This window comes from Notechis scutatus, chromosome 1, assembly GCF_049901735.1.
Source record: "Notechis scutatus isolate UNSWTSFEM ecotype Mainland chromosome 1, rNotScu1.2, whole genome shotgun sequence".
Taxonomy (NCBI): Eukaryota; Metazoa; Chordata; class Lepidosauria; order Squamata; family Elapidae; genus Notechis; species Notechis scutatus.
Window position 1 is genome coordinate 246,747,528 of NC_142009.1, and position 25,464 is coordinate 246,772,991.

Below are 25,464 nucleotides of genomic sequence, written 5' to 3' on the forward strand. Positions count from 1 at the left end.
AGAGTTAAAATGTATGAATTTGCAGGGGGTGATTTAAAAGAACTATTTTTGGCTTGGTTTTTGATTTGGATTAACAGTATTTTGTTGGATTTTAGTTAGATAAATGTAACTCACCATCTGCCAAAACAAAGGACTAAACTTCATGGAGCCCAGATATGTTCTTGTTGATTTTTTATATATATAAACAAGCACACACATACCCCTAAGCTGATAGCAAATTTGAAAAATCTTCCTGAACTACAATTTAATAAGACAGAAATAATTGTTTCATTAAAAAATCATATGAAAAATCCTCTTACTTTTACAGGACATTAAACATAGATGGATTCCTCTTCCTACACAATGATTAAAAAGATAAAAGATTTGCAGTTTCAGTAAAAAGGAGCTGATTGCAGAGCTTGTGGCTCTTAAAACTGAACTAACACTTGTAGCTGAAGACCAAAAGATGAAATTAATGAGCTGAGCTCATCTTGATGCAGTAGTAGGATAAACAGTTCAAAATTAAGGATTTCATTTTCAGATAGATAACTTGATCTATGAAGAAGAATAAAGAAACGAACTCAGGGTGAATCTTTAATACCTATTGGAGGGGAGAGAGAGACAGAGACAGAGAGAGATTATGAAGGGAAAACAAGTCATCCATTCACTCGTTCATTCTGTAGACTTTAGAGAACAGCAACGTTAATGTATCTGGAACATTCCTATCCCTTATTGCACTCTCCAACACACCAATTTTTAAAAAGGATTAAGACAGACATCTATATAATATTGGGTGATTTACAGAGGTGGCATTCAGCAGGTTCTGACCAGTACTAGAGAACTGTTAGTGGAAATTTTGAGTAGTTTGGAGAACCAGCAAATACCGCCTCTGACTGGAGATTTTATAGTATTCTTCCCCTGCCACGCCAACCAAGCAACGTCTACAGAACCGGTAGTAAAAAAATTTGAATCCCACCACTGGTGATTTAGTTCCAGTTTGAGAAGTGAGATGATCATTTCTGATGTAGTATTACATTAGAGAGAATGTTGGGTGGGATGGATTGAATCCTCCCTAATTCACAGAATAAAAGTAGTTACGTGTAAAAAGTATAGCACATATAATGAACACCTATGTATGTGTCCATTTATAAAAGATATGAAGCCACATCACAAGAAACTTATAGTCTTGATTGGGAAAACACTTAATGGTCTTCCAATCCAGAGGAGTTTCTTTTGTACCAGGCTAGTTCAGTATTATTTGAAAATACAGACATATTAAATGGGATTATGGTTCCCCTAGTATTTTATGTTTCAAATAAATCACAATTGTCTTTTATTTTAGAATAGCTATTCACCAATTCACCTTATATTATGATCATCCTATCTATGTGGGCACTAAGTGTTAACTTAATAACACATACTGTAACCAATCAGCAAAATTACAAAATGGTGAAATTTATATGGACAGATCTGATTAAAGTAAGAGATCATCTACTTGTGGAATGTGAATTACAGTGAATAATCAATTATAAACATACCTAATGGTGAATTTTTTACTTAGTTCTGTGATCAAATTTCAAAGCACTGAAATGTTAAAGCAAACTATTTACCTAATAGATCTAATATAGCCAAGTATTCAATGGGAAATTTTTAAAAGCAGTTGCGGGAGAGAAATGAATTAAATAATTGTCAATGATTACATAGAAGACAAGGAAAAATGGCATTTTTTTCATAAGAAAATACCAAAATGAGGTATTAAACTTTTAACAGAATTTAAGTATTTATTGTAGTAGTAGTAGTAGTAGTAGTAGTAGTAGTAGTAGTAGCAGTAGTAGTAAAACTAGAGTAACTGAAAAGATTGTTTTCAAATTTATAATCTTAATATTGGGAACAGTTATAAAAATGCAATTTTTTTTTAAAAAAAAGATGCCAGAATTATTTAGGGAGAGAAATGAATAGAAATTGGAATAAGAATATTGATGAAATTTGTTTTTATATGATTTACTTTGAATAAAACTATTTTTTAAAAAAATGGATTAGCAATCCTAAACACACTTACTGTACCTAGGAAGAAAAGTTGATTAAACTGATTGGATTTACTTCAAAATAGGCTTGTATAAAATTGTACCATACTTTGATATAAAAAGTTGGTGTTCTGCTAGTTATTTAGACAACTATATTCCTCCACTCTGCCTATAAAAAGAGGATACAAAATGTTCCTACTTTATATTTTATATTTCAAGTTATAGTCTTAGCATAATTATTTATCTGTGGAAACCAGCTTCTAACACCAAGAACCAGCAGGCAAATCCATGTTTTGGGTAAAGTGAGTCTTGGGAGTACTATGAAAGTTCTAGTAATTAATAGAAGACTTTTAAGTAAAAGGAAATGACATGTAATTAGTCAAATGTATTTTTAAAAAATCAGATAAGTTATATGCTCAGTACATAACTGAAACTCTATGAATGCTAAGGGATTCTTCTTTTTCCTTTAATGGATCTACAGAATCGATGCAGGAACGTTGTGTGCTTTTGTATGGGTTTAAAAGTTCCCTGAATAATGCACTAATATTGGTAAATTGTAGTTAGAAGGAAGAGACAACAAATAGGGAGAGTCAGAACGTCTCTGCGCCTGTGCAAAGTGCATGTTTGGTGCACGTGCCCAAAGCGTACCCACCAAGCCACACCCACCGAACTGGTGGTAAACTTTTTTGAAATGGACCACTGGACTAAAAGAAATATTCTAAAATTCTAAATGTTCTTATGAAAAAGTAAAAGAAAAAACAAATGGGATATACATTACATGCACAGATTGCTCTGTAGCTTGCTTACCTCGGTTAATTAAACAAAGAGACCATTGTGTTTTTATTCAATAAAATTTTATTGTCTGAATTATAAATATTTTCCATTCTCCCCCTATGTACAATTGCAAAATACTTTAACATATTCTACCATCACCTGCCATTCAGAATCAATCTGTAAATCACATGAAAATGCCGTTATGAAATAAAAGTGTCTGTTCTTAGCCCTCAAGTGGACATTCACACACTCACACAAAAATGAAACAAGGAGGGAAACTGCAGGTGTCATTGCAAAACTTTCGCTACATAGTAGCAAGAAGAGTAATGAGAAGATCTCCACTCCCACTCGAAAGTCTATGTCGGCAAGCTTTTCAGGATGTTTGTTATAGACCAGTGCTGGCCAGAACATTTCTGGAGAACTAGTTGGAATCCGAATTCATTGTCGCTGTTTTCCTGCAGTTCCAGGCAACGTTTGGATTTTCTGTTCTGGATTGGACCTCCCTTTTAAAAGTGGAGAAAGAGAAAATGCAGAGTCAATATTTAAGTTAAAGATCAGTTTTCAACTCATGATAGTTCTAGTTATTTAATCAAAGAGATTCCAAGTTTTCATTTATGTAAGCGATTTGGGGAGAATTTGAAAGTTGGATGGACCCTTTTCACTGGCAGAGGGTTGCAGGAGGCCGTTTTCGCTGGCAGAGTGCTCAGGCCAACACCAGCGCCCCTGATACAAGTGACATTGAGCTGGCCACCTCGACCACAGCCCTCCTGGACCCTAAGGTCAAACACAACCCTGATGCAGCCCTCAATTAAATCAAGTTTCACACTCTGCTCTAGATGTTCTCCGGTTCGCATCTATAGCTTCGTCCAATGAATCCAGTGACCCTTTTTGGCTGGTTACTGCGATCCCTCTCTCTTTTTTTGTAAGCACGTGAACAGACAAAGTTCTGGAGCTAGGGCCACTACTTGCAAAAAACAGATATAGTTGAAGGGGGGGATCCGGGAAAAGACAATGCTGGTGCTGCAGACCCCTTGAGTAAGAACCCCCTTTTCTGCAGGACGGTGCTAGCGGCGGAACCGTAATGGCCGCCACAAAGAAGCTGGCAGCCGGGTAAGAATACGCAGGAGGAAGTGGAGAAAGTGCTTGAGAGGAGAAAGTCTTTCTTGGTTCCTAGGACTCTAAGACATATTTAACAAAATTCCTGAAAAGTACGACTTTCTGAATGATACCTTCGAGAAGAGGAAAAAAGCGGCAGTTTAATGGTGCTGAAAGGATAGCTTACCCTCTTTTTTTACGGAATAAAAAGTGAATATTAAGAAACCTATTTTTTTTAGGTGAAAACTGGTTCTAAGTGATGAGTGGGAAAAGAGAGGACTAAAAAAAAAAATATTTGTATGCTAAGACATTGTTGGAGGAGATGCCTTAAGGATTGAAAGACTAAAATATATTGCAATAAGACTTTAAGAAACAGGTTTGGACTTTCTTTTTTTCTAATTGATACTACCCTAGGAGGAGAGAGTGGGAACTCTGTCTTGGTTTGGACTGACTGAGAACTTTGGGATTGTCTTATTTTTCCTTTGGAATATTCTGGCTGTTGTAAGAGAAAAGAAAAGAAAAGATTTATAATGGCTTCTTCTATCGAGGAACTGAGAAAAGATTATGAGCAAGCAAAACAAAATGGTAAAGCTGGTTTGAAAGAAGCCTTCCTTTTTTTAGAAATGGCGCTTATTAACTATCAACAAACATTGCAACAGATGAAGACAGCAGAAAAAGAACAAAGAGAGGAAGCCATCTTTAATAAATCTCAGAACTCGACCAGGAGGGAAGGAAGAGGAAAAAGAAGAGAAATAAAGGACTTAAGATTAAAAAAAACATTTAAGAAAGGGAAAAACAAGGTGCAAAATCAATATAAGGATGGTAAACAAAAGGGAAGAGGAATACGACAGAGAAGGGAAGCCAGTAAGGCAGAGGCTAGAAGAAGGGGGGCTAGAAAGGTTTGTTGGGGGAAGAAAGAAAGGGAAAAGGTGGAGAAAAGCTACAAAGTTTTGAAATTAAATGAGAAAAAAGAAATTTTTTTTAGGGATAAAGGATAAGTATAATTTCTTCAAAGAGATTTTGCAAGGTACATAAGATGATATTGTAGTATTGTATCAGAAATAGAAAATTTAAATGGCTTGAGAGTTGATAAGAGATTAAAATGTTGGAATGTTAATAATGATTGGTTTGAAAATATAATATGAGGGGAGATTTAGAATATTAAACTTTAATTAAAGAGTTTAATAAGATTATGGTACTGATGTTATTATAAAACTTTCATTATAGTATTTTGTTTTTAATATTTAAATCTATTGTTTAACTATGTATTTAATTGTTTTAGATGTATTATTCAGTTAGAATGTACCAAGCAAAATCGGATTGGGTATTTTAAAGATTAATTTGATTAATTTAGTGGGAAGATAGAAAGGCATCATACTCTGATTAGTGATTTCAGGAGAAATTTCTTTCTTTTTAAAAGGAATGAGACAAAGGTACAATAGAGAATGGACAAAAGATATAAATATAATGACTCAAATTAAGATGATTAATTAAGATAGAATTAAGAAGAGTGAAATATGTGGAGAAGTTAATATAGAAGACTTAGAATGGTAAATAAAATAAGTAATGATATGTAAGATGAGCATGAATATAATTGAAGTCCATGAAAAGAGAGATACCTGGGTCCAAGTTACTTTCCAAAAAGATCTTTTTTATGTTTTGTGTGTTGTGTGTATATGTTGTTGTTTTTTGGGGAGAATTAATAAAACCTTGTAGAAATATAGAATGAGAATAATGGTAACTAAATCAGAAAGAAATAGATGAAATAATAATAATAAAATTGAATAAGAGTAAAGAGAAATAAAGGGAAATTGGATAAGAGGTTTTTGTATGTTTATATGGAAATGGTTTAAAACAGAATTATAGTTTATCTGACTTGTTAAATTTATAATGGAAAAAGGTTTAAACATGTAATGGATAATGATGATTTGTGTGTTTTGAAAATTAATAAAACTTGTTTAAAAAAAAATATTAAATCAAGGTTGACACCCTGCTCTAGATGTTCTCCATCGCATCTATAGTTGTCCAATGAATCCAGTGACCCTTTTCCTTTTACTGATTTCTCTCTCTTTTTTTTTGTAAGCACATGAACAGACAAAGTTCTAAACTGCCACTACTTAAAAAACAGCTATAGTTGGATATTTTTCAAAAAGACAATGCTGGTGGCTACCACTTGAGTAAGCAATGCCCAATTCTTCTGTACTTATTTTAGAAGACCGACATCTAAAAATATTTCATTTAAAACATTACACACTAGTGGAAAATTGTTTTATGGAAACAATATTCTAGCAAGAAAGACTATGATTAAACAATATTTTAATATCAATGTTCTGCCAAGCAACCCACAAGAGTGCAAACTATGTACAAGGCAAAGCTGTTCTTCCTTTCCCATCATGTGATCCTGTCCATCAATGCTCAGTTTGGATTGCTATGTTGAGACACAAAAAATAAAACTTTCAGGATCTATGGAGCAGGATTGCATCACAGCTTTCCTGGGCTTGTTCCTGGGAAGGGTTGGGAAGTGGGAAGCTCCCAAGCAGTGGACAGAACTTCCCAAGTTTTCTTTCTCCAAATCTCACACACGTGGGATTCTGAGAAGCGAAGCAGTGGAAATCAAGTTGTACAGCACAGATATACCTCTCAAAAGAGTGTTAAATTATTGAACATAAGGATACCATGTTAGATCAGGCCAGGTTTTTTTTTGTAACATATCTGATTCAACCAGTCTGTGGAAGCCAACTACCTGGTCTTTCCTGCAGCCCAAGCAAAAATGGTCAGTGATAGGAAGGGAGGGGCGTTCTTGTAGCAGTCTAAAGTGGCCAATAAGAACTGAGCAAATCCCAGCAGATCCCATCATCAACCCCATCATCTGTGAAGCACATGGAAACTAGGTCAGGACAAGAGGGAAAGCACTATTTTAAAACTGGAATAGCTAAAGAAATTTTGCTTTTAGCATGGGCTACAAATGAGACAAAGAAAGCATCATGATGCCATGTCATATAAAAGGAGTCATATCATAGCTAGAGGGAATATGGATGACTTGTGGAACAAAGGAAAAAGTAAGTTATTTATCTGGGAAAAGAGCTATTGATCTTACCTTAAATTGTTACTTAAACTGAATATTCTGCTATTAATTTAACAGATATATTACCCCCCACAAATTAATAAAGGTCTTTTTATAAAAAAAAAAAAAAAAAAATATTTTTTATAAAAAAAAATTTATCCCCCCCCCAAAAAAACCACAAAAAAAAAAAAAAACAACACAAAAAAAATAATATTAATATAATATTAATTTTAATTTACTTCCCCACCCCCCATTTTCAGAAAAAAAAGAGAAAAGTTAGCTCCCTCTCTCTTCTATTAAATAAAGGTCAGATTCTCAAGGTCGAGTCTGAAGTATTATTCAGTATTAAGACAAAAGCTGCTCTATAGATAAAAAGATAAAGGGAGATAAAAAGGCTGAAGTTGCATTAATGTTAGATACTTTAAAAAATGATGGCATGCAATTGTGCATAGTATATATTTCTAGTTGACTGTGTCAAAGAAATGACTTGTGGAATATCTTAACTTCATATCTTTGTTTGCAACATTATCCATAACTGTTTGGTTTTATATTTATTACCACTAAATTGTTGCACTAGCTATCTCATACCCATTGGACAGACATGAAGAAGAGATGGACTGATCAAATATAAATTACAAACTGCATTTTGGTTGAGAATTTTGGCTAGTGTGGGGAATGAATGCAACTATGAAATTATCTCATTGAATACTTGTATAGACTCAAATAATTCTTTTATTCAGCTTGCCTTACTGAACAACTTAGGTTAAAGTTATACCATAATCAAGAAATCAAGTGAAAGGTTGTAATTATCAGATTTAACCTTCTGCAGTATTTCAAGATATTATAAGAATCGTATCTCTTTATTATGCAACTAAGGAGTTGTCACCATATATCCACAAGAAGCCTATTATGCGTAGCATAAAAATACATTAAATAGATCCTCAATTTAATTTAATAATTCGCTAGATGGTTCTGTATCGAAGAAAGATGGGAACTTTGCAAGTTAGCCTCATCCTCCCATTCTACCAGATATTTAACAGCTAGAAATGAATTCTGTAGAACTCAGTTCTTCTAGATGCCTTTGCAATACACCAATAATTCAAAGTGCCAGGTGTGCATTCAAACATCTTGTAATTAAAATGTCACCCATGGAATACCTGTGCTGCAGGAAAAGTGGAGAAGGGGGTAAAGAAATGTAAGAAAGGCGGCAAAGAGAGTTAGAAAGGAACAAGGAACAGTTAAAATTATATTTTACTTTTACCAGTGGGATATTCAGGCAACTGAAAAGATGCTCTCAGTCAGAGGACAGTATGGAAGAGGGACTGAAGATTCAGAAATATCTTGACAGGCTTGAGCATTGGGCCCTATCCAACAAGATGCAGTGTAGTGGTGAGAAAAGTAAGGTCCTGCATTTAGGCAGGAAAAACCAAATTTTATTGGTTAGAATACAGAATATTCTATCAGAATAGGCAGAACCTGGCTCAACAGAAATCCTGGTGGACCACCACTTAAGAATGAGTCAGCAGCATGCTACAGCTGCCATAAAAAGCCAATACAGTCTTAGATTGTATGAACACAGGGATAGCATTGAGGTCACAGGAAGTGATAGTACCCTTCTATAGTGTACCAGTGAGGCCACACTTGGAATACTGTGTCCAGTTCTGGTCACCATGATACAAAAAAAAAAAAAATTAATGCTGAGACTCTAGAAAGAGTGCAGAGAAGAGCAATAAAGATAAGATGACAGCTTGTACAATGAAGAGAACTGGGTGTGTTTAGCTTAATTAAGACAAGGCTTGGGGATGACATGATAGTTGTCTTACAAAACTTGAAGAGCTGCCACAGGGAATAGGGGGTTGATTTTTTTTTCCATAACAGCTGAGGGCAGGCTGAGAAGTAATGGATGGAAGCTTGTCAGAAGGACTTCCAACTAAGAACTAAGAAGAAGGAGAAGGAGAACAATTAATCAATGGAATAGCTTGCCTTCCGGAATTTTAGGTACTCCATCACTGGAGGTTTTCAAGAAAAGATTGCACAACCATTTGTCCTTGATGGTATAGGGACCCTAACCCTAACCCTTGATCAGGGGATTGGACTGGAAGATTTCTAAGATCCTTCCAGCCCTATAATTCTATATTGAGCCATATGATCAAAAGGCTGAACTAGTCTGAAGTGTTGGTTATTCTTCAAAGCTTTTCTAATGCTTGCCTGGATTTCCATTCCTAACGTATCATTATCACCATAGTCTAGCAAGAAGGTGATCTATAGTGAAAAAGAATTGCTTATTCACTAAGAACAGAAACCTTCTCAAAACAATGAAGAACCAATACAATAAGCTCTAAGTTTAATGGACCTTAGCTTAATACAGAGGTCTCCAAACTTGGCAACTTTAAGACTTGTTAAAGCATAGCTGGCTGGAGAATTCTGGGAGTTGAAGTCCACAAGTCATAAAGTTGCCAAGTTTGTGAACCCCTGGCTTAATAGATTTCAAATGCAACAGTTCATACACTCTCTACCTCTCAGCATGTTAAAATTGGTATTTAATACGTGCATAAAATGCACCCTATAAATGTATGTAAACCTACTAATGATTCCACAGGCATTCTGCTTTACTCCTTTCCTCTATTAATCCTTTAAGTCGAGAATTTGCTATAGATATAATTTTATTTTGTTATTTTATTAAACAAACTTGTATGACAACCCAATTCATACATGGTTATTCTGAGTGGCTTACAGCTTTAAAATTCTCTAATGTATAAGCCCATAGCATTCTCTCCCCCCATCCACAGCATATAATTTCCATATAATGTTCTCTCAGAGCCTCTGTGCAATGTTATATCTTGGGCATTGCAGTTGGGGTAAACTTTCTCTATATATTTTTCCCTCTTTTTGAGATGGAAATATTTTTTTCTTGAGTCCCCATGTTTCCCTAGCTATCTATGTAGCATTCGCATCATGGGCTTCATCCTGGCCCACTTCTGTGCCCCTTGATTTGATTCTGGGCAACTGGCCACAGTCTGCCTGGCCCTCTTTCTCTTCAGATTAGCCAGCCAGTCACCCTAAATTTTTTCTAGCAGTGGAACTGTCAGATACATTATTTCTGTCCACCAAATTTGCTTCCTTCAAATTTGCTTTCTTCTTCATGTGCGGAATAAAAGGAAGGCTAGACTAGTATCATACTTTCCATCTCAATTTTGCCATATTATATACATAAAAGGGAAAAGGCTGGATATAGATAATGTAGTCGGCTGTTATTGCATCCTTTGCCTTTTTATTAGTTTTGCATGCTTTCTGTTCTGTTTTGCCATTTTAATATTTTGATATTTACTAATGGTTAATAAATAAATATCAACTATTCTTTCTTTCTTTCTTTCTTTCTTTCTTTCTTTCTTTCTTTCTTTCTTTCTTTCTTTCTTTCTTTCTTCCTTCCTTCCTTCCTTCCTTCCTTCCTTCCTTCCTTCCTTCCTTCCTTCCTTCCTTCCACTGAATGGTGGGTGTGCTTGCTGTCATCTGGATACAGGAATTGACTGGACTTGTGCTGGATGACAAACTAAACTGGAAATTACCCATAGTCATTTTTCCTTGTTCCTGAACCGTAGCATGCCCGTAGAAGAGGCAGCCTGCAGGGATGCAGGGAGGTGAGCAGTTCAGGCCTGCTGGTGGGCATTGTGAGTTCTCCTCTCAACCTCATCCTGCTATGTCTCAGAGAAAGAAAAAGAATTTAACAGCTGGTTTGCTGCAACCAGGCCAAATCAAATAATACCCTCAAGTGCTTCAACCACATCTCCATAATTAGTCTATGAGACAGCAATGTGGACAGTTCTACACTATAGTTAAGACAGAAGCCTTTACTTGGCTTTCTTAAAATCTCTCTTCACCATCTCTTCCTTCTCTGAGCACTGAGCATATGTACACATGGATATGTCTATTGTCATGTTTAAATGCTTTTATGTTTTTAGTTGTTTTGAATTTAAACAGCTGCAATATTATGCAGTATGTTATTTCTTACTTTATTATTTTTTTTAAAAAATGGGATATATGATAAAAAAAAATAGTTGATTGGATAAGTTGTTTATTGGCTAGGTATCTCTCTGTGTTCTCCCCCCTCAATTTCCCCCTAAAATGCTGCCGTGGCCTGAAACTGCCTGAAAATGTTGAGTTTCTTCTGCCATGACCATGGCCTGAATTCTCAAGAGAGACTGGATTCTGAGCTGAAACATTAGACACAAAGCTTTCTCTTGAAGCGTGAATTGTCAAACAGATGCTTGTGAACATCTGGCTCCCAAATAAGTCATATTCAGTAAAGCCGAAAAACATTTTGTACAGCATGAATCCTTAGGTGACATAAACACACTACAAAGCATCTATCCTCAGGTTTTAGACAAGAAAAGAGCTAGAGATGACTTCAGCAAGAATATTTTAATAAAGTATAATGCCAATCAAAATCTAATGATAGATTATTTAGATTTTAGAAACACCCATAAAGTATGTCAATAACTGTGAAACGAGAAATAATAAAACCAGCTAACATGTCTTTGTTTATGCCACATTGTTTACAGTGATTTTTCTGAAATTTAATTTAAATTTAATTTAATTTAATTTAAATTTAATTTAAATTTAATTTAAAAGAAACTTTGCTGGCATTGTTTCAACTTTTTTTGCAATCAGTTCTAGCAAGGGCAATTCAAATATAATCTCAGAATGTAAGAGGCAGTGAACAAAGGAAATGAGGTTGTAGGAATAACTTCAGAAGCCAAAATGTGATTAACAAATATTTGGCATTTACCTAGCTCCAATGTAGGCTGAATGCTTAGAGGAGAAGCAGTAAATGCCATGTTACAATAGACCAACCTTTCCCAATCTCATAACTACAAGATGTACTGGGATTGCATCTTCAAACAGCCTGAGAGAAAATCAATTGAAAGAACACCTTATCCCTTCATTTTTGGTTTTAAACCTTGTGGTTTCTATTATCTAACCCTTAAATTAGAAAGAAATGAACAATATTTCAGCTTGACAGGCTAAGGAACAAAAATAAGCCACAGGAGAAAATGGTGAAACATGTTGAATTGTGGACTCCTTGGTGACTCCTGAGCTTGGTTGTTTGCTTGAAGATATTTCATTACCTGACCAAGTAACATCATCGGTGTTAGCAGGTGTGAGGTTTGCTCTCTGTTTACATACAATTTCCCAGTTGAACTATGAGATTTTTCCATGTGTTGTGAGATTAATGATGTTATCTAATTGGGTAATGAAACATGTGCAAACAAACAACCAAGCTCAGAAAGAACCAAGTTCAAATGTGAGTAACATACCTTTGTTTCTATTGTTATTTAAACTTATTCAGAATCGACAAGTCATTTGCCTGGTTATGAGGCAGTATTAAGTTTGCTTTGATGTTGTTTTGAGTTAATATTTGGATTTCCTATCACAGAACATCCTGTTACTGTTTATCAAGCAGCACTATAATGCATGGAAATGAAAAACAAGAAGTGGTGCAGTAGAATATTTAAATATACATACCAATAATGTTTTTCTGATTTCAGGGAGGAGGGTTGTACTGTCAGACTTGCAAGACTGATGTTAGCCCTGCCTGTGGGATAGTATAAAGCTACAATATCAGAACCTTGCAAGTCTGAAAGTACAATCCTACCCATCTCCTTTACTGCCTAAGATACTAGGAAGGATATCTTCGAAGCCTCTTGCCACATCTATTTATTTAGTTGCAAGCTATCCTTTCTCTTATGTGACTCTTCTATTGGCAGTATCTCTTTGCCCAATGTCAAGATCTTTCCCACATATCATTACATGGTGCACAAAGAACAAATATAATTAAACACTCATGCTTTTATTAACAGCTACTTTGGTTGTAATGGGACACTTAAGCACTTTAATAATAGTGGGGTTAGAAAGTAAAACCCAGCCAGCCATTAGAAATTGTACTTGTTACTAAGAAAGCTACTTTTTAAGAGCTAACAAATAATAGTTAATATCTCTGCGCTGCATCCAAGCTTGCACTTTTAACTGTTATATTTTATCATGCTATTTAAAGAAGAAGAAAAAAACAGCAAAACATATCAGACACTGCTCACACTTAATGCATACTCAGAGCTTGAGACTCTGATTTAAATATAAAATAAGCTCCAACAGCCTGAGCAAAGATTTATGACCACCTACTGGCAACACAGGTATTTATTTTGGTATTTTAAAGCGGATTCTGAACAAGAGCATTTAAAGATTGCACATACACCCCAAACGCCAAGCTTGCTAACCAACACTGAATTACTAGGCCTTGCTTTTACACAATAAGAGATACAATAGCCACCTTTGGTTACAAAGCACTGCAGCACACACACCTTTTGACTTGGCAAAGCCATCCACAGAGTTGCTTTGCAGCTTGCTGGAATGTAGATAATGATTGTTAAAGTAGCCATGTCATTTGCAAAGCTTATTTAGGCAACTTCAGAAGGTACAGAAAATGAGTAACCTTCCAAATGATGCAGCTGTTTTTTGTGACTCAAAAACGGGCCTTTTAGATGTTCCTGCCCTTTTCAAAGGCTTTTCATAGCCCTAGAGCCCATATATCATTGCATGATCAGAATCAAGTGCAACACATATTTGGATTGAGTTATCTAGAGATGGGCTTATATGTAAATATATATAGCAATAGTTTTTAAAGGTACCCATATATATTCATGTATCAGCCCATCCTCATCTAATCTGATCCTTGAATTTTTAAGCAAAATACCATGAAAAATTAGTGCCAGCTTGGTCCAGTGGTTAAGGCTCCAGGCTAGAAAGACTTTGAGTTCTGGTCCTGTCTTAGGCATGAAAGCCAGCTGGGTAACTTTGGGCCAGTCAATCTCTTTCAGCCCAACTTACCTCACAGGGTTGTTGTTGTGGAGAATAATAGGAGGAAGTAAGTGTTGGATATGTTTGACATCTTATTTGTAAGAATAATAAAGGTGGAATATAAATTTAAAAAAAGTAATACAAAATATTAGTAGATTGGTGGCTACCACCAATTTTTCTGAGGCTTAACTTCTGCTTTCCTCTCGACCTTTCACTTTCACATTATCCAGACAAAATCTAACGCAAAGCAGGAGGGGTATGACTGGTCCCACTTATTGTACTGGCTAGATGGAGGAAGCCTGAGTAAAAACAGACCAGGCACAAGTCACAGAACAGCCAATTGGATCAATCAGGACTCACAAACCCAGAATTGGTCAAAATAATCAAGATTTATTTCAGTATATTTTGTCCAAGTCTTGAAACAAAGGCCATGGTTTTTCAAGAGTTGGCTTGAGGCTAAAATGTTTTGTATACTCCTAAGTTTCTCCTACTTTTTATCCTACATTCCATTTTCATATCCATACCATTTTTGCACATACAGAGATGGATAGGACAAAATATATAATGTTTTTCATGAATTCACATATTTTTGTATGCATTTTTCTCTAATACATGCATTTTGACTGTTATTCCTATTACTTGCAATTTGATATTTTGTGGTTTCCCTAATGTGGGTACATTGACTACATCTTATTTTGCTAAACAGCACAGCATATTGCAAAGTTCTGAGAAGTGCAAACATGGATGGATACCTATGTTCTTTGAGTGACTTGCTTGTTGGAAGTGCAAATTTGATTACTTATTAATTCTTAAAAACTCAAGCAAAACAAAATCACAGCCAGCTTGGAAAATAGAGAATGAAACCCAACAGCGATAGGTTTCATATTAACACCAGCTAAAATCTTAATTGAGCTGGAAAAATCAGCTATAATTCAGAGTATTTTGTCTGAAATAACACAAAAGCTAACGAATGAATGAATGAATGAAAAATATCATCTGTGGATGGAATCCAAGGTCATCTTGCTAGGCAGATCTGCAAAGCCCACAGCCTCCTCCTCTTCTCTCTAACCAGAATCATTACTGGAGGGTTGAGATACAGAAAAGAAGGATGTCCTCTTTTTCAGAGAGATGTATTTCTTTTATTAGACCAAACACAAGCACAGCGAACACATTTCCTTCTTAAGCCTTCAATTACTCTTATCAGTTTTTTTTTTTGCAGCTTGCTGCATGCAAGCCCATTTTGCATCCCATTTAGAATCTACAGAAGCAACAATATTTTAATTACCCTGAATATTAGCAAAACAATCCTTTCTCAATAGTGTGACTTCCATTATTCTGTTGCCTTTTAATTTATCACCAGGACACAAAGGAAGGAGCTTCATTTTCTCTTCAGGTCTTTTGTCTGGGAATATTAGGAAGATGGAGAGCTTCCAGATATTTCTTCTGATCTGTAGTGATACTTCACATAATCCACTACATTGTAATAACACTGATAAAAATTCAAAAGGAAAGTGTCATGGCCAGTGTGTTCAAATCCAATTTCTACCCTCTTCCCCACCTTCCGTGGTGCCAATTTTCCTTCATTTGAGAGTTTTCTCTCTTGTTAAGCCTCCTGATAATCTAAAATGATACAATACAAAAGTTTACTGATCATTTAGTTTGCCATCTTTCTTCATCACTGGCCTACGTCCATCTATTGCATCGTAGTGTCTTCCACACAGCAAAGAAATGTCTGAAGTAGGCAACCTGCTCTATCAGGCTAAGCTTGATTAGATCCTCCTTTGTCCAGATTTGTAAATTACATGAGGAAACTGGAGGCAATCTGGGAAGGCCTGGAGATAGAAAGGTCACTCTTCCTGTTTTCCTTCTTTTTTTGACACCTGTGGAATGCTGGACATAGGTAGCTGATCCCATGCAAAACAACAACAACAAAAGAGTCTAGAAGCAATGTCTCATTTTCCATGTCATCAAAGATAGTTTCCTGTTTCTCCAGACTAAGAGTCACTTCTGAGTGTTAAAGAAATAAAAATAAAACCATGGTTTTTTGTACTGAACTTTATGACTGAAAGTACCTTCTACCAGCAGTTGGAAAGAACCCTTTTCCTTAGATTTTTTTTATCCTTGTCATGCCCCTGGTGGAGACTGACTCTGAGGGAGAGGAGGAACAGCTGACAGGGAGTGGAAGTGTGTCTCTGGAGGTTGTGGAGGAGGCTGGAGAAAGGTAGAGGTTGGCAGGGCAGTCAGAGGAGGACCCAGGCCCATCCCCTATCTGTCCTAGGGCATGCAAGGAGGAGAGGATAAGGGGGAGATGTGGTCTACTCAGGAGGAGAGGGCCTTGATCCTCTTCATGGGCTGTGACAACTGAATAAGAGAACGGACATGCGTACGGGCGAGCGTTGGAAACAAAGCGTGGAAATATCTCTAGTTTATGGTTCCTCTCTGAGTTTGGCGTCCTTCTCAGTGTGTGTTCTGTTATCTGTGGATGTCCTCCAGCCCTTATCTTGCCTGGTTTGTGTTGCTTTTTTTCCTCCTTCTTGTAACTGTTTGTGTGGGAGTTTTTTGTCTTCAGTCAAGGATATTTGGAGTTTGGAAGCAAAGTGAGGGAATAAAAGGGGCTTTATCTGTTTTTTAGGACTGTGTTTATTTTGTATCCCACCCTGGGTCATCACAATCCTGTTGAATTTTTTTAGGGTGGGGGGAAGGGAGAGAAGAGGGAAAAAATACCTGAGTAAATTGCCAATAAAGCTTCATTCTTTTGGCTTTGGCATAACTACATTCAATAAGTCTTGGCCTGCTGTTCACATCGACCAGGCACCTGTTGTCATCATCGTCAATGGTAGGACTAAGAACACCCACATGAATCTGTTGGTTACCTGTATAGTAGACATTCTGAAAGAAGAAAGCAGAAGATAGATCAGGTAGACTTTCCCCCAGAAACTGATGATAAAAGTTAATATGAGGTATCAGGGAAGTGACATATCTGGACAGTTTCTCTAGAATAGAATAGAATTCTTTATTGGCCAAGTGTAATTGGACACACAAGGGATTTGTCTTCAGTGCATAAGCTCTCTGTGTACACAAAAGATATAAGTGATAAATCATGATCATAGTCATCATAAATACATTCATCATGAATCATAAGATACAACACTTAGTCATAATAGGATACTAAAGCAATCAAATCATACTAGGAAACTAAATAAAACAATATAAATTGTAAAGATACAAGCAACGAGGTTATAGTCATAAGTAGAAAAGGAGATTTTGCACCCTATCTGTTCAGTTTTAACTTAATGAAAACTGTAGCCCATTATCAAGCTTTTATCTATTAGTAATGAAACAAGAGGGGAGGCCCTGGATACTCTCTGAGCTTGCTTGTTTTCTTGTAGATGTTTCATGACCCAAACTAGGTAACATCATCAGTGCTATTCTGAAACAGTGATGAAACAGTTTTTCTTAATATGCATATATTTACAAGCAAGTTTCCTGAAGATAATACATTTATAATACTGTTTTCTCTAATACGGGCATAGTTGTATGCCATATGATTGGAGAACTGCATCATTAATTTCATAAAGATAGGAATACTGAAGTTACAATCGGATTTGACTTGAAAACATCATTTTTTTTTTCAGCAGGAAGAGGGGTAATATTTACAATCTATTTTGGGTACATTTTTCTGAGGAGCCATCAAAGAGCTGCCTCTTTTTCAAAGCAGACAGATCTTTTATGCATTATGATATCGTTCTTATTGTAGAGAATAAAGCAGTGATTATAAATGGTAGACAGTCTGGAGGGTTCATGTATAGAAGTGTCATTTTGATTAGAGTTAACATAATTTGAGCATTACACTACCCTGAACATCCAAGAAGAAAGGAGCAAAATTGGGTTTGAGGAATTTGACACAAGACAAATTCTGACACCAGAACTTAAGTTAATCATATAAAACAGGTTCTCTAATAATCCATGAAAAGGCAAACACAAAATCTGAGTGTAACACAATGTCAAATCAAGGAGAAAATGTCTGGAGGACCTACATACATAGAAAATTTAGAAAACCATTAACCCATTAGCCTAGTGATTAAGCCGTAAATTGTCAGTCTGTAGTATTTTGATAAATGGAAGGAAAATATTAAGTATGAAGCAAAAATGAAAAACTTATTATATTTTACCTTCCCTAATTCTTCCCTGAGTAGATTGGGGAACACCCAGCATCTAATGTTCTTGAAGAGTCTACTCCTTCTGAGCCTTGCACAGCCCACTTAGAACTTTATTTCTCTCTCTACTTGATACCACTCTTCTCTATTAGGAGATGCTGTTCAGTATTTTGCTTACTCTTCATTATTATGTCTCACACATTCTCTTAGAAAACCTTTACTGTATTCCAAATGCTGAAGTTGGATGAATGGATACCAAACCTATCCAATAATTTGGGGTTTAACATTTGTGTAATATATTTATTTTCAAAATTGTATGTAAATTCACTCCTGTTTTTATGGTTTTTGTACAGTCTGGCGTTTTTTTTGAGGAGGAGGAGGAGGAAAAAAATTACTATAGCTTCATTAGGTTTTGATTCAATTTTGAGCTCTCAACAGAGGTGGTGCTATAATGACACTTATTTCTCTTATTTCATTGGAAAATAAAACATTTGCAGATATTTAATTTCTGGATTTCTCCATTCTGATTCGATAAGTTCAATTATGATGTAGCCCACTTTGTTAGTGGAATAAATTCTTAGATGTAACCAACTATATTTATATTTAACATACCACATCCAATTCCACTCATATAAATGTGGCAAACTAAATAAAGATAGCTCGGTACAATGAATGGTTTTGATATTAAGCTGCAAAGATGAAAATTGTTTAGGTTTAAATCCTGTCTACCTTGCAGGTAATCTTTTATGCTGTTTGATAATTTTGCCGATGTAAAAGACAACCTCTTCCAATTCATGATGACATTTCATTTCAAGTTTTCTCTACTGCTTGACATATCATCAATCAAATGCCATTCAATCAGATATCATATACTGCTCTCTTGAATCAGCTTCCAACTTTAGATGCCACAGATGGAATTCCCAGCCAATCTTCCCAGCATGACTGCTGATAAACAAATTATTACACTTATGTCAGACTCATTCAATCATACAGTATTCTATAGGATGTAGATTGAGGGTCTGAGAAGCAGCCAAGCAAGTGGGTGGTAGGTAAAAAGGTGATTGCATGATTTTAATCTGGTTCCATCTTAAACACTAGAACCATGTCAATCTTTATACTCAGATTGACTATGTTTTTGAAATGTTTGAGGAAAATGCCATTTCATAAGACCTGGTATTATTTTTTAGTCTATTTATTATAATCATAGTTTATATAACTGATAGCTGGTTTACATGTTAATAATAAAATATTTCTTTTTAAAAATCAACATAAAATGAATTACAAGGATAAAAAGCCCATATAACAGATGAATCTTGAAATTGAGGATGGTTATACATTACTTGTGATTTTAAGATTAAAAAATAAGATAATATAATAGATGGATATTTCTCAAAATTGAATAATCAGAAGATAACTGTTCACATTTGCTATAGGAAGCATGGCATTGTTGTCAAACCTCATCAGAGCAGAAGCTTTGCTGCCTTCCCATTGCCTCCTGGGCAGGCATTTTCACCAGCATCTGCACTGAACAAAAGGCTAGTGGAAATGATGCAGCTTATCTTTATGCCTTCGTGTGAGGCATCAGAACAGTGTTCCTTGCTCTTCTGCATTTGGGGCATTGCCCCAAAGTTGATACATACCCACCAAGTCATAAACATAGGCCAGCCTAGAGGAACAATGTTGTAGTATATTTTAAGATAAGTTAATGAAATGAATATTGTTTGGGTATACAAGATAACTAACCTACTCTTTTCCTTAAAAAAGGAAACAAAAGATAACATATATTAAAATGGAGGATATCATAATTCTCTGTAGCCTGTTCTTGTCATTACAAAGAAAGGAAGGATAAGCAGAGAAATCTCCAGCTAGGCTTTCAAATTATAAATGACTGGATCAAGATTTTTCAGTATGATGAAATGATCTGTTTCTTCAATCAATTATGTCTGACTTACCTCATTGTATATACATACTGTATAATGACAGTGATGACAATGGACTACCCTAAGTAGCTCTCCTTATCACTGGAACATATTAAATACAAGCCTTTTGGTCTTTCATATAACATAACACTAGAACCAATTATATTTGCTTTGCTATATTTTCATACTACATATTTTATTTGCTTATATATTAGATTTCAAAGATGTGCAAGGCCTTCCTTACATACTACATACTGCTTTTACCCTTGAACACAATGATAAAATTGCTGGGGCAAGAGTGTGGGTAGACTCTGGGTCAGGTCCTCTAAGAATTAAAATGCATTGTTTTTAATTAAAGATTAAAAGCCTACTTTGAATTTGTTCGTTTGTTACAAATCTAGCACATACTGTTTTTTCAGTATTTTGGACTTTAACATTTTTTCCCTCAGCCTTAGGCAGCAAGTTTTATAACAAGGAACTGTGGAAGTTGTCAGCCAACTTTTGATCTAAAACATTTGTTTCTTCACGTTCTTAGCTTGATTCAGAACACCTTAAAATATTCAGCTGAAAGGCCCCAAATTTACTTTGAAGTCTGGCTGAGCTTTCTTTGGTGTAGACCAGTATTTCTCAACCTCTGAAACTTTTAGATGTGGGGATTCAAATCCCAGAATCCCAGCATGGCTGGAAAATATTAGCAGATGGAGCACAGATATCTAAACCACATGCTGAGGTTGGAAACACTGATATAGGCAATCACACCAAAATTAGTTTTACTTGGCATCCAACTCTAAAGAACAATGACTGCTGGATTTTGCTAATTAATATTATGGGACATTAATTATCATAATACTTCCCTATTACCTAGGACTACCATATCTGGTCTGCAATTTTTTTTGTTGCATCTAGTAACTGGTAGCTATGACCAATAGTTCCACCAAGCAGTCCAATTTCACAAGCTTAACCATTTTATCAGTCCTATCAGCTCCTCCTTGTGTATCTCCATGCCTCCATCTGGGAGTCATGTTTCCTGAACCATTTGTACATTTTTAACCAGATTATCTTAAGATCTATAATTCTGCCTGAGGAAATAGCATCTTCTTCAAACAAAACACTCTGAATTCATTAATATTAATGATAAAGTTGCAAAGATTTGACATGAAGTTAATGAGAAATGTTGAAAACTCATTGTCACCAATAAAAACATCATTGGATGAAGAATACTGACATCCTCACAAATGATTCACTGAGACCTGAGCAAAAAATTAAAGTAAAATGTCTAACTTAACGCAAAATAATTAGATAAGTGGCCAGCTTACAAGGAATATATACTAATTTCCAATCAAAAAGCTTTGTCTTACTATGCCAACTTTGCCAGATGAAACCCATATTGGAACATGGTCTAGTTATGCATTTGGAATGAGTAAATTGAATGATATTTGGAGTAGTGCTCAACTACTTTGCATAATGCATACTGCAAAACCAAAGTTTGGACTGCTATATTTTTTGAACAATTTTACATTAATAATATTTCTGTTAAATAATTAGTGCAAGACAATTTTATGTTTTAATTCTTTTCATTTCAAAGCAGCGTGAAAGTTTAAGTCATATGCAACTGCCTGAAAAAGGATCAGAAGGTAATATAAGAGTCTGACAGAACTCGATTTCCTTTTTCTTCATTTTTAAATGTTCACGGATTTTTACCCAGATGTAAGTCTCATTATGTTCAATCAGTTTACATTTAGGGAATGCCTTTCCTCAGGATCTGAAACCATCCTTGAAATGCTCCAAAATGGAGTGAGAGAAAAATCCTGGAAGTGGCATAGTTAATTTCTCATTAAAAAATAAAGGAAAAAATATTTTATTATTTCTTCTTTCTCTTCTAGTTGTCCAGTCTAGTTTATGTCCTGCACACAGTTTTTGCTAAGGTGATTTCTTTGCCCTTTGGATTTCTCCAACTAATTGGCTGGATTGTCCTAAATTTATTCCCGAGTAATTAAAAATTGAGCTCTTAAGATTCCTTTGCTTTCTTCACTTTGTTGAATCAATTTTTTAAAATTATTCTCATTGATCCATTTGTAATGAAAGAGTTTACCACGAGCTGCCAAAAGAAGAGCAAACGTTATAATCCATTTTCTTTCATTTCTATAGCCCTTTGAAGCATGGGTGCACAATCTGTCAGATTGAGAACTGAATGTTGAAGGCAGGGCTGAGTCGGTTGTAGGACGATTTTCAGAAGTTTTAAGAGACTGGGGAAGAACCTGCAGTTGATCCCCAAACTCTACTTCCTGTACCTTTAATTTAACAGATTATCTTGGGATTTTAAGAGGAGTGCATATTGCTAATTTGTTCTGAAACGGATTTTATTAGGATTGGGCATTTCTTCAGATATGAGAATAAAAAGGCCCATGGAACACACAAGGATGTGAACAGAACACCTGTGTGCAAATCCTTACAACACTGTTCCATTTCTCCAGTATCATGAAATTCCATCTGCAGTTGCCAAGGGATTCTGAGAAAAGTAGCAGTATAACAGGGTTGGAAGCAATGGTGGGATTCAATTTTTTTACTACCGATTCTGTGGGCATGGCTTGTGGACGTGGCAGGGGAAGGATACTGTAAAATCTCCAGTCAGAGGTGGTATTTGCCAGTTCTCTGAACTACTCAAAATTTCCGCTACCGGTTCTCCAGAACTGGTCAGAACCTGCTGAATACCACCTCTGGTTGGAAGGGTCCTTGTAGGTCATCGAGTCCAATGCCCTGCCCATGACAGGAGATCCTATAACATTCTGTCCAGTCTCTTCTTGAAAACCTCCAGTGATGGAGTACCCACAATTTCTGAAGGCAAGTCATTCCACTGATTAATTGTTGTCACTGTCAGGAAATTTCTCCTTAATTCTAGATTAGGTCTCTCTTTACTTCTTCTCCTGCCCTCAGGTGCTTTGGATAATAGGTTGACGCTATTTGAAGTGCTATGGCAGCACCTCAAAAGGTGTGTTTGGTTTGCAGAGTTGTCTACAAGTGCTCCATTCATGTTGCTGTGCAATTTGAAGCACCTCTTTGCTTTGAACCTGAAGCACGGCCTAACTGTAATAGTGATTTGATGAACAAAGCAAAACAAAATGAAAACCAATTCCTTTTCTTCTTACTGGGTTTCTTTGCTGCTGCAATCTCAGCCCTCCAACCACGAGCAGAACCACTAACAAGCTATTTCTATAGCTGTAATACACCAATGGGCCTGTGGCTTTCCAAGTGTTATAAACATTTTGCTATCAATATAATACACTACAGCTGACTTTTAGCATTTACATTTTTTTTTTTTAAGAAAAAGAGATTTATTTTTATTTTTAATATCTTTAAAGAAATCTTTGTCTTTCACATAATGGAATCAACTCTACATTTTTTCTAAGCTTCTTTCTTCTCCTTCCACGTCTGATTAAACCAGACTATGTAGAAATGTGTAGATTTCTTGTACCAAAGAATAATACAACAGAGGGATGTAGAAGGTATGTGGGTGTGTGGAATTTATTCTGAGTTTTAAAAGATCATCACATTTGGATTATTTTGAATCAACATTTTAATAATACTTAAAAGTACTATTTTAATTATTTTTAAAATGTCATTCCTTTGAATCAATATTTTTAATGAATGCAAGCCAGTATTTAAGTTAGAATATATTACAATAATATAACCTTTAATTATGTTAAATATTAAAAATAGGCATGAAAGCAAGCCTGCCTTAGTAATAACCTGGCACTCCATGACAGATGTCATCTATTTCTGCAATTTATATCTATGTTGTCTTCACAATAGAATAATAACAAGATATATGGCATCTTCTTTAGGTTCTTTCAAATGAGATGTGTGTATGTACATGTGTGCATGTGTAAGCATAGGTGTTGCTGTAATTGAGTATCTTTCAGGTAGCACCCTGGAGAAAGAAATTGCAGTATATAAATTAAACTAATTCTTGAGACTTTATATCTGGTATTTAAATTAAAATGAAGACAACAAGTATTTTTAGCCCTAATTTTTGAGACAAAATCCGAAGAAATACAACAGGACATGGGGGGAGGGATTTCCTGTCTAAGGCCATAAGCAAAACATGTATATTTATGGGTTTCTTACATTCTGCCTGTCATCACAGAGAAAAAGGCTCTCGGAAACCATTCCAATAAAATGTGGCTTTCCTGCTGCTTTCTGCTGGCATAATATATAAAAGAGTTGATTAATAATACAGATTATGTGTTTTTCCTTGTGCATTTTATGTCTTTTTGGCTTGGATACTGAAAAAACTCAAAGATATTTTTGAAAATAGAAAAATCCATTTCCAAATCATACTAGGAGTGATTTGTTCATTTGTTATATTGGACAAAAGGTGTTTTTTTTTTTTTTGTTCATTGGTGGAATTTTACTAATAAACTAATAATTCCCAAATACCCAAAGTATAACAACTGCTTTTTATCTGGAAGTAGTTTGTTCTCTTCTTATACCTTACTTACATGGCATTTTCAAAGGACTATACCAGAGGTGGTATTCAGCAAGTTCTGATCAGTTCTGGAGAACTGGTAGTGGAAATTTTGAGTAGTTCAGATAACCAGAAAATACCACATCTGACTGGAGATTTTACAGTATCCTTCTCCTGCCACGCCCACCAAGCCACACCCACAGAACCGGTAGTAAAAAAATTTGAATCCCACCACTGGACTATACTTACTAATTAATTGGTAGATATAGTCCTTTGGATTATTGTTAGAGTTTGCAGCAATCCAACCAGCACAAAGGCAAATCATTCAGCAGGATTCATTTATATAAAAAACTTCTTTATATGTAATACCATACAGCAGAAGCCAGAACCAGAACTCAGAATCCAGAAGTACAGAATCAATAATCATAGAAGCAATATAATACAGAGAAACACACACACACACACACACACATTCAGATCAGTGAACCTAAGCCATGCCCAGGATCTGAGCCGTCTGGGTCACCAAACAGTCCCCATTGGCTGACCTGTTACCATGTCTATTCCAATTTATGAACCTTATTCACTGACAATTATTTTCTCCTGTAGTTGTTCAGATTAAAACATCAGGAAAAATTACAGATCCACAGGCTGAAATTAGACTAAGAAATGTTAAAACAAAACCCAGGTAAAATTAAATGCAAAGAAAAATTTAAACAAAATGAAGCTTAGATTTTATTAAATGGAAATTAAATTAGAACAATTAGCTGTTTTCTTCTATGTATCCCCCCCCCCCAGTTTTCTCTAACTTTTGGGCTACAACATTTTATGCATTGATTGGTTATGAATGATTAGGTTGGTGTTGACCTGAGGTAGTATTCAGCAGGTTCTTACCAGTTCTGGAGAACCAGAAATGGAAATTTTGAGTAGTTTGAAGAATCAGCAAATACCACCTCTGATTGACCCCGCCTCCATCTATTCTCTGCCTCCCAGGTCCCAACTGATCAGCTGGGTCTTCTTTTGTTGCCTGCACAAAAGAATAGAGCTGGAAAGCAGGTTAGTGGGGTGGGGAGGGAATGGAGATTTTGCAATAACCTTCCCCTGTCACGCCCACCAAGCCATGCCCACAGATCTGGTA

The 25,464-nt window shown here is 35.6% G+C and overlaps 1 protein-coding gene across 3 annotated transcripts in view; it reads right to left on the reverse strand.

Annotated features, from left to right (window-relative positions):
- Positions 1 to 2,841: 2,841 nt before the first annotated feature.
- The window catches only part of GALNT18 (polypeptide N-acetylgalactosaminyltransferase 18), a 342,012-nt gene continuing 319,389 nt past the window's right edge, over positions 2,842 to 25,464 (reverse strand). For all 3 annotated transcript variants that reach the window (XM_026664840.2, XM_087950986.1, XM_087950985.1), the window contains exons 10-11: positions 16,513 to 16,677; positions 2,842 to 3,280 (exon numbers count right to left, since the gene is read on the reverse strand). In XM_026664840.2, the coding sequence (XP_026520625.2) occupies positions 3,134 to 3,280; positions 16,513 to 16,677 (312 nt within the window). In that variant the 3' untranslated portion in view covers positions 2,842 to 3,133. The remainder of the gene's footprint in view (positions 3,281 to 16,512; positions 16,678 to 25,464) is intronic.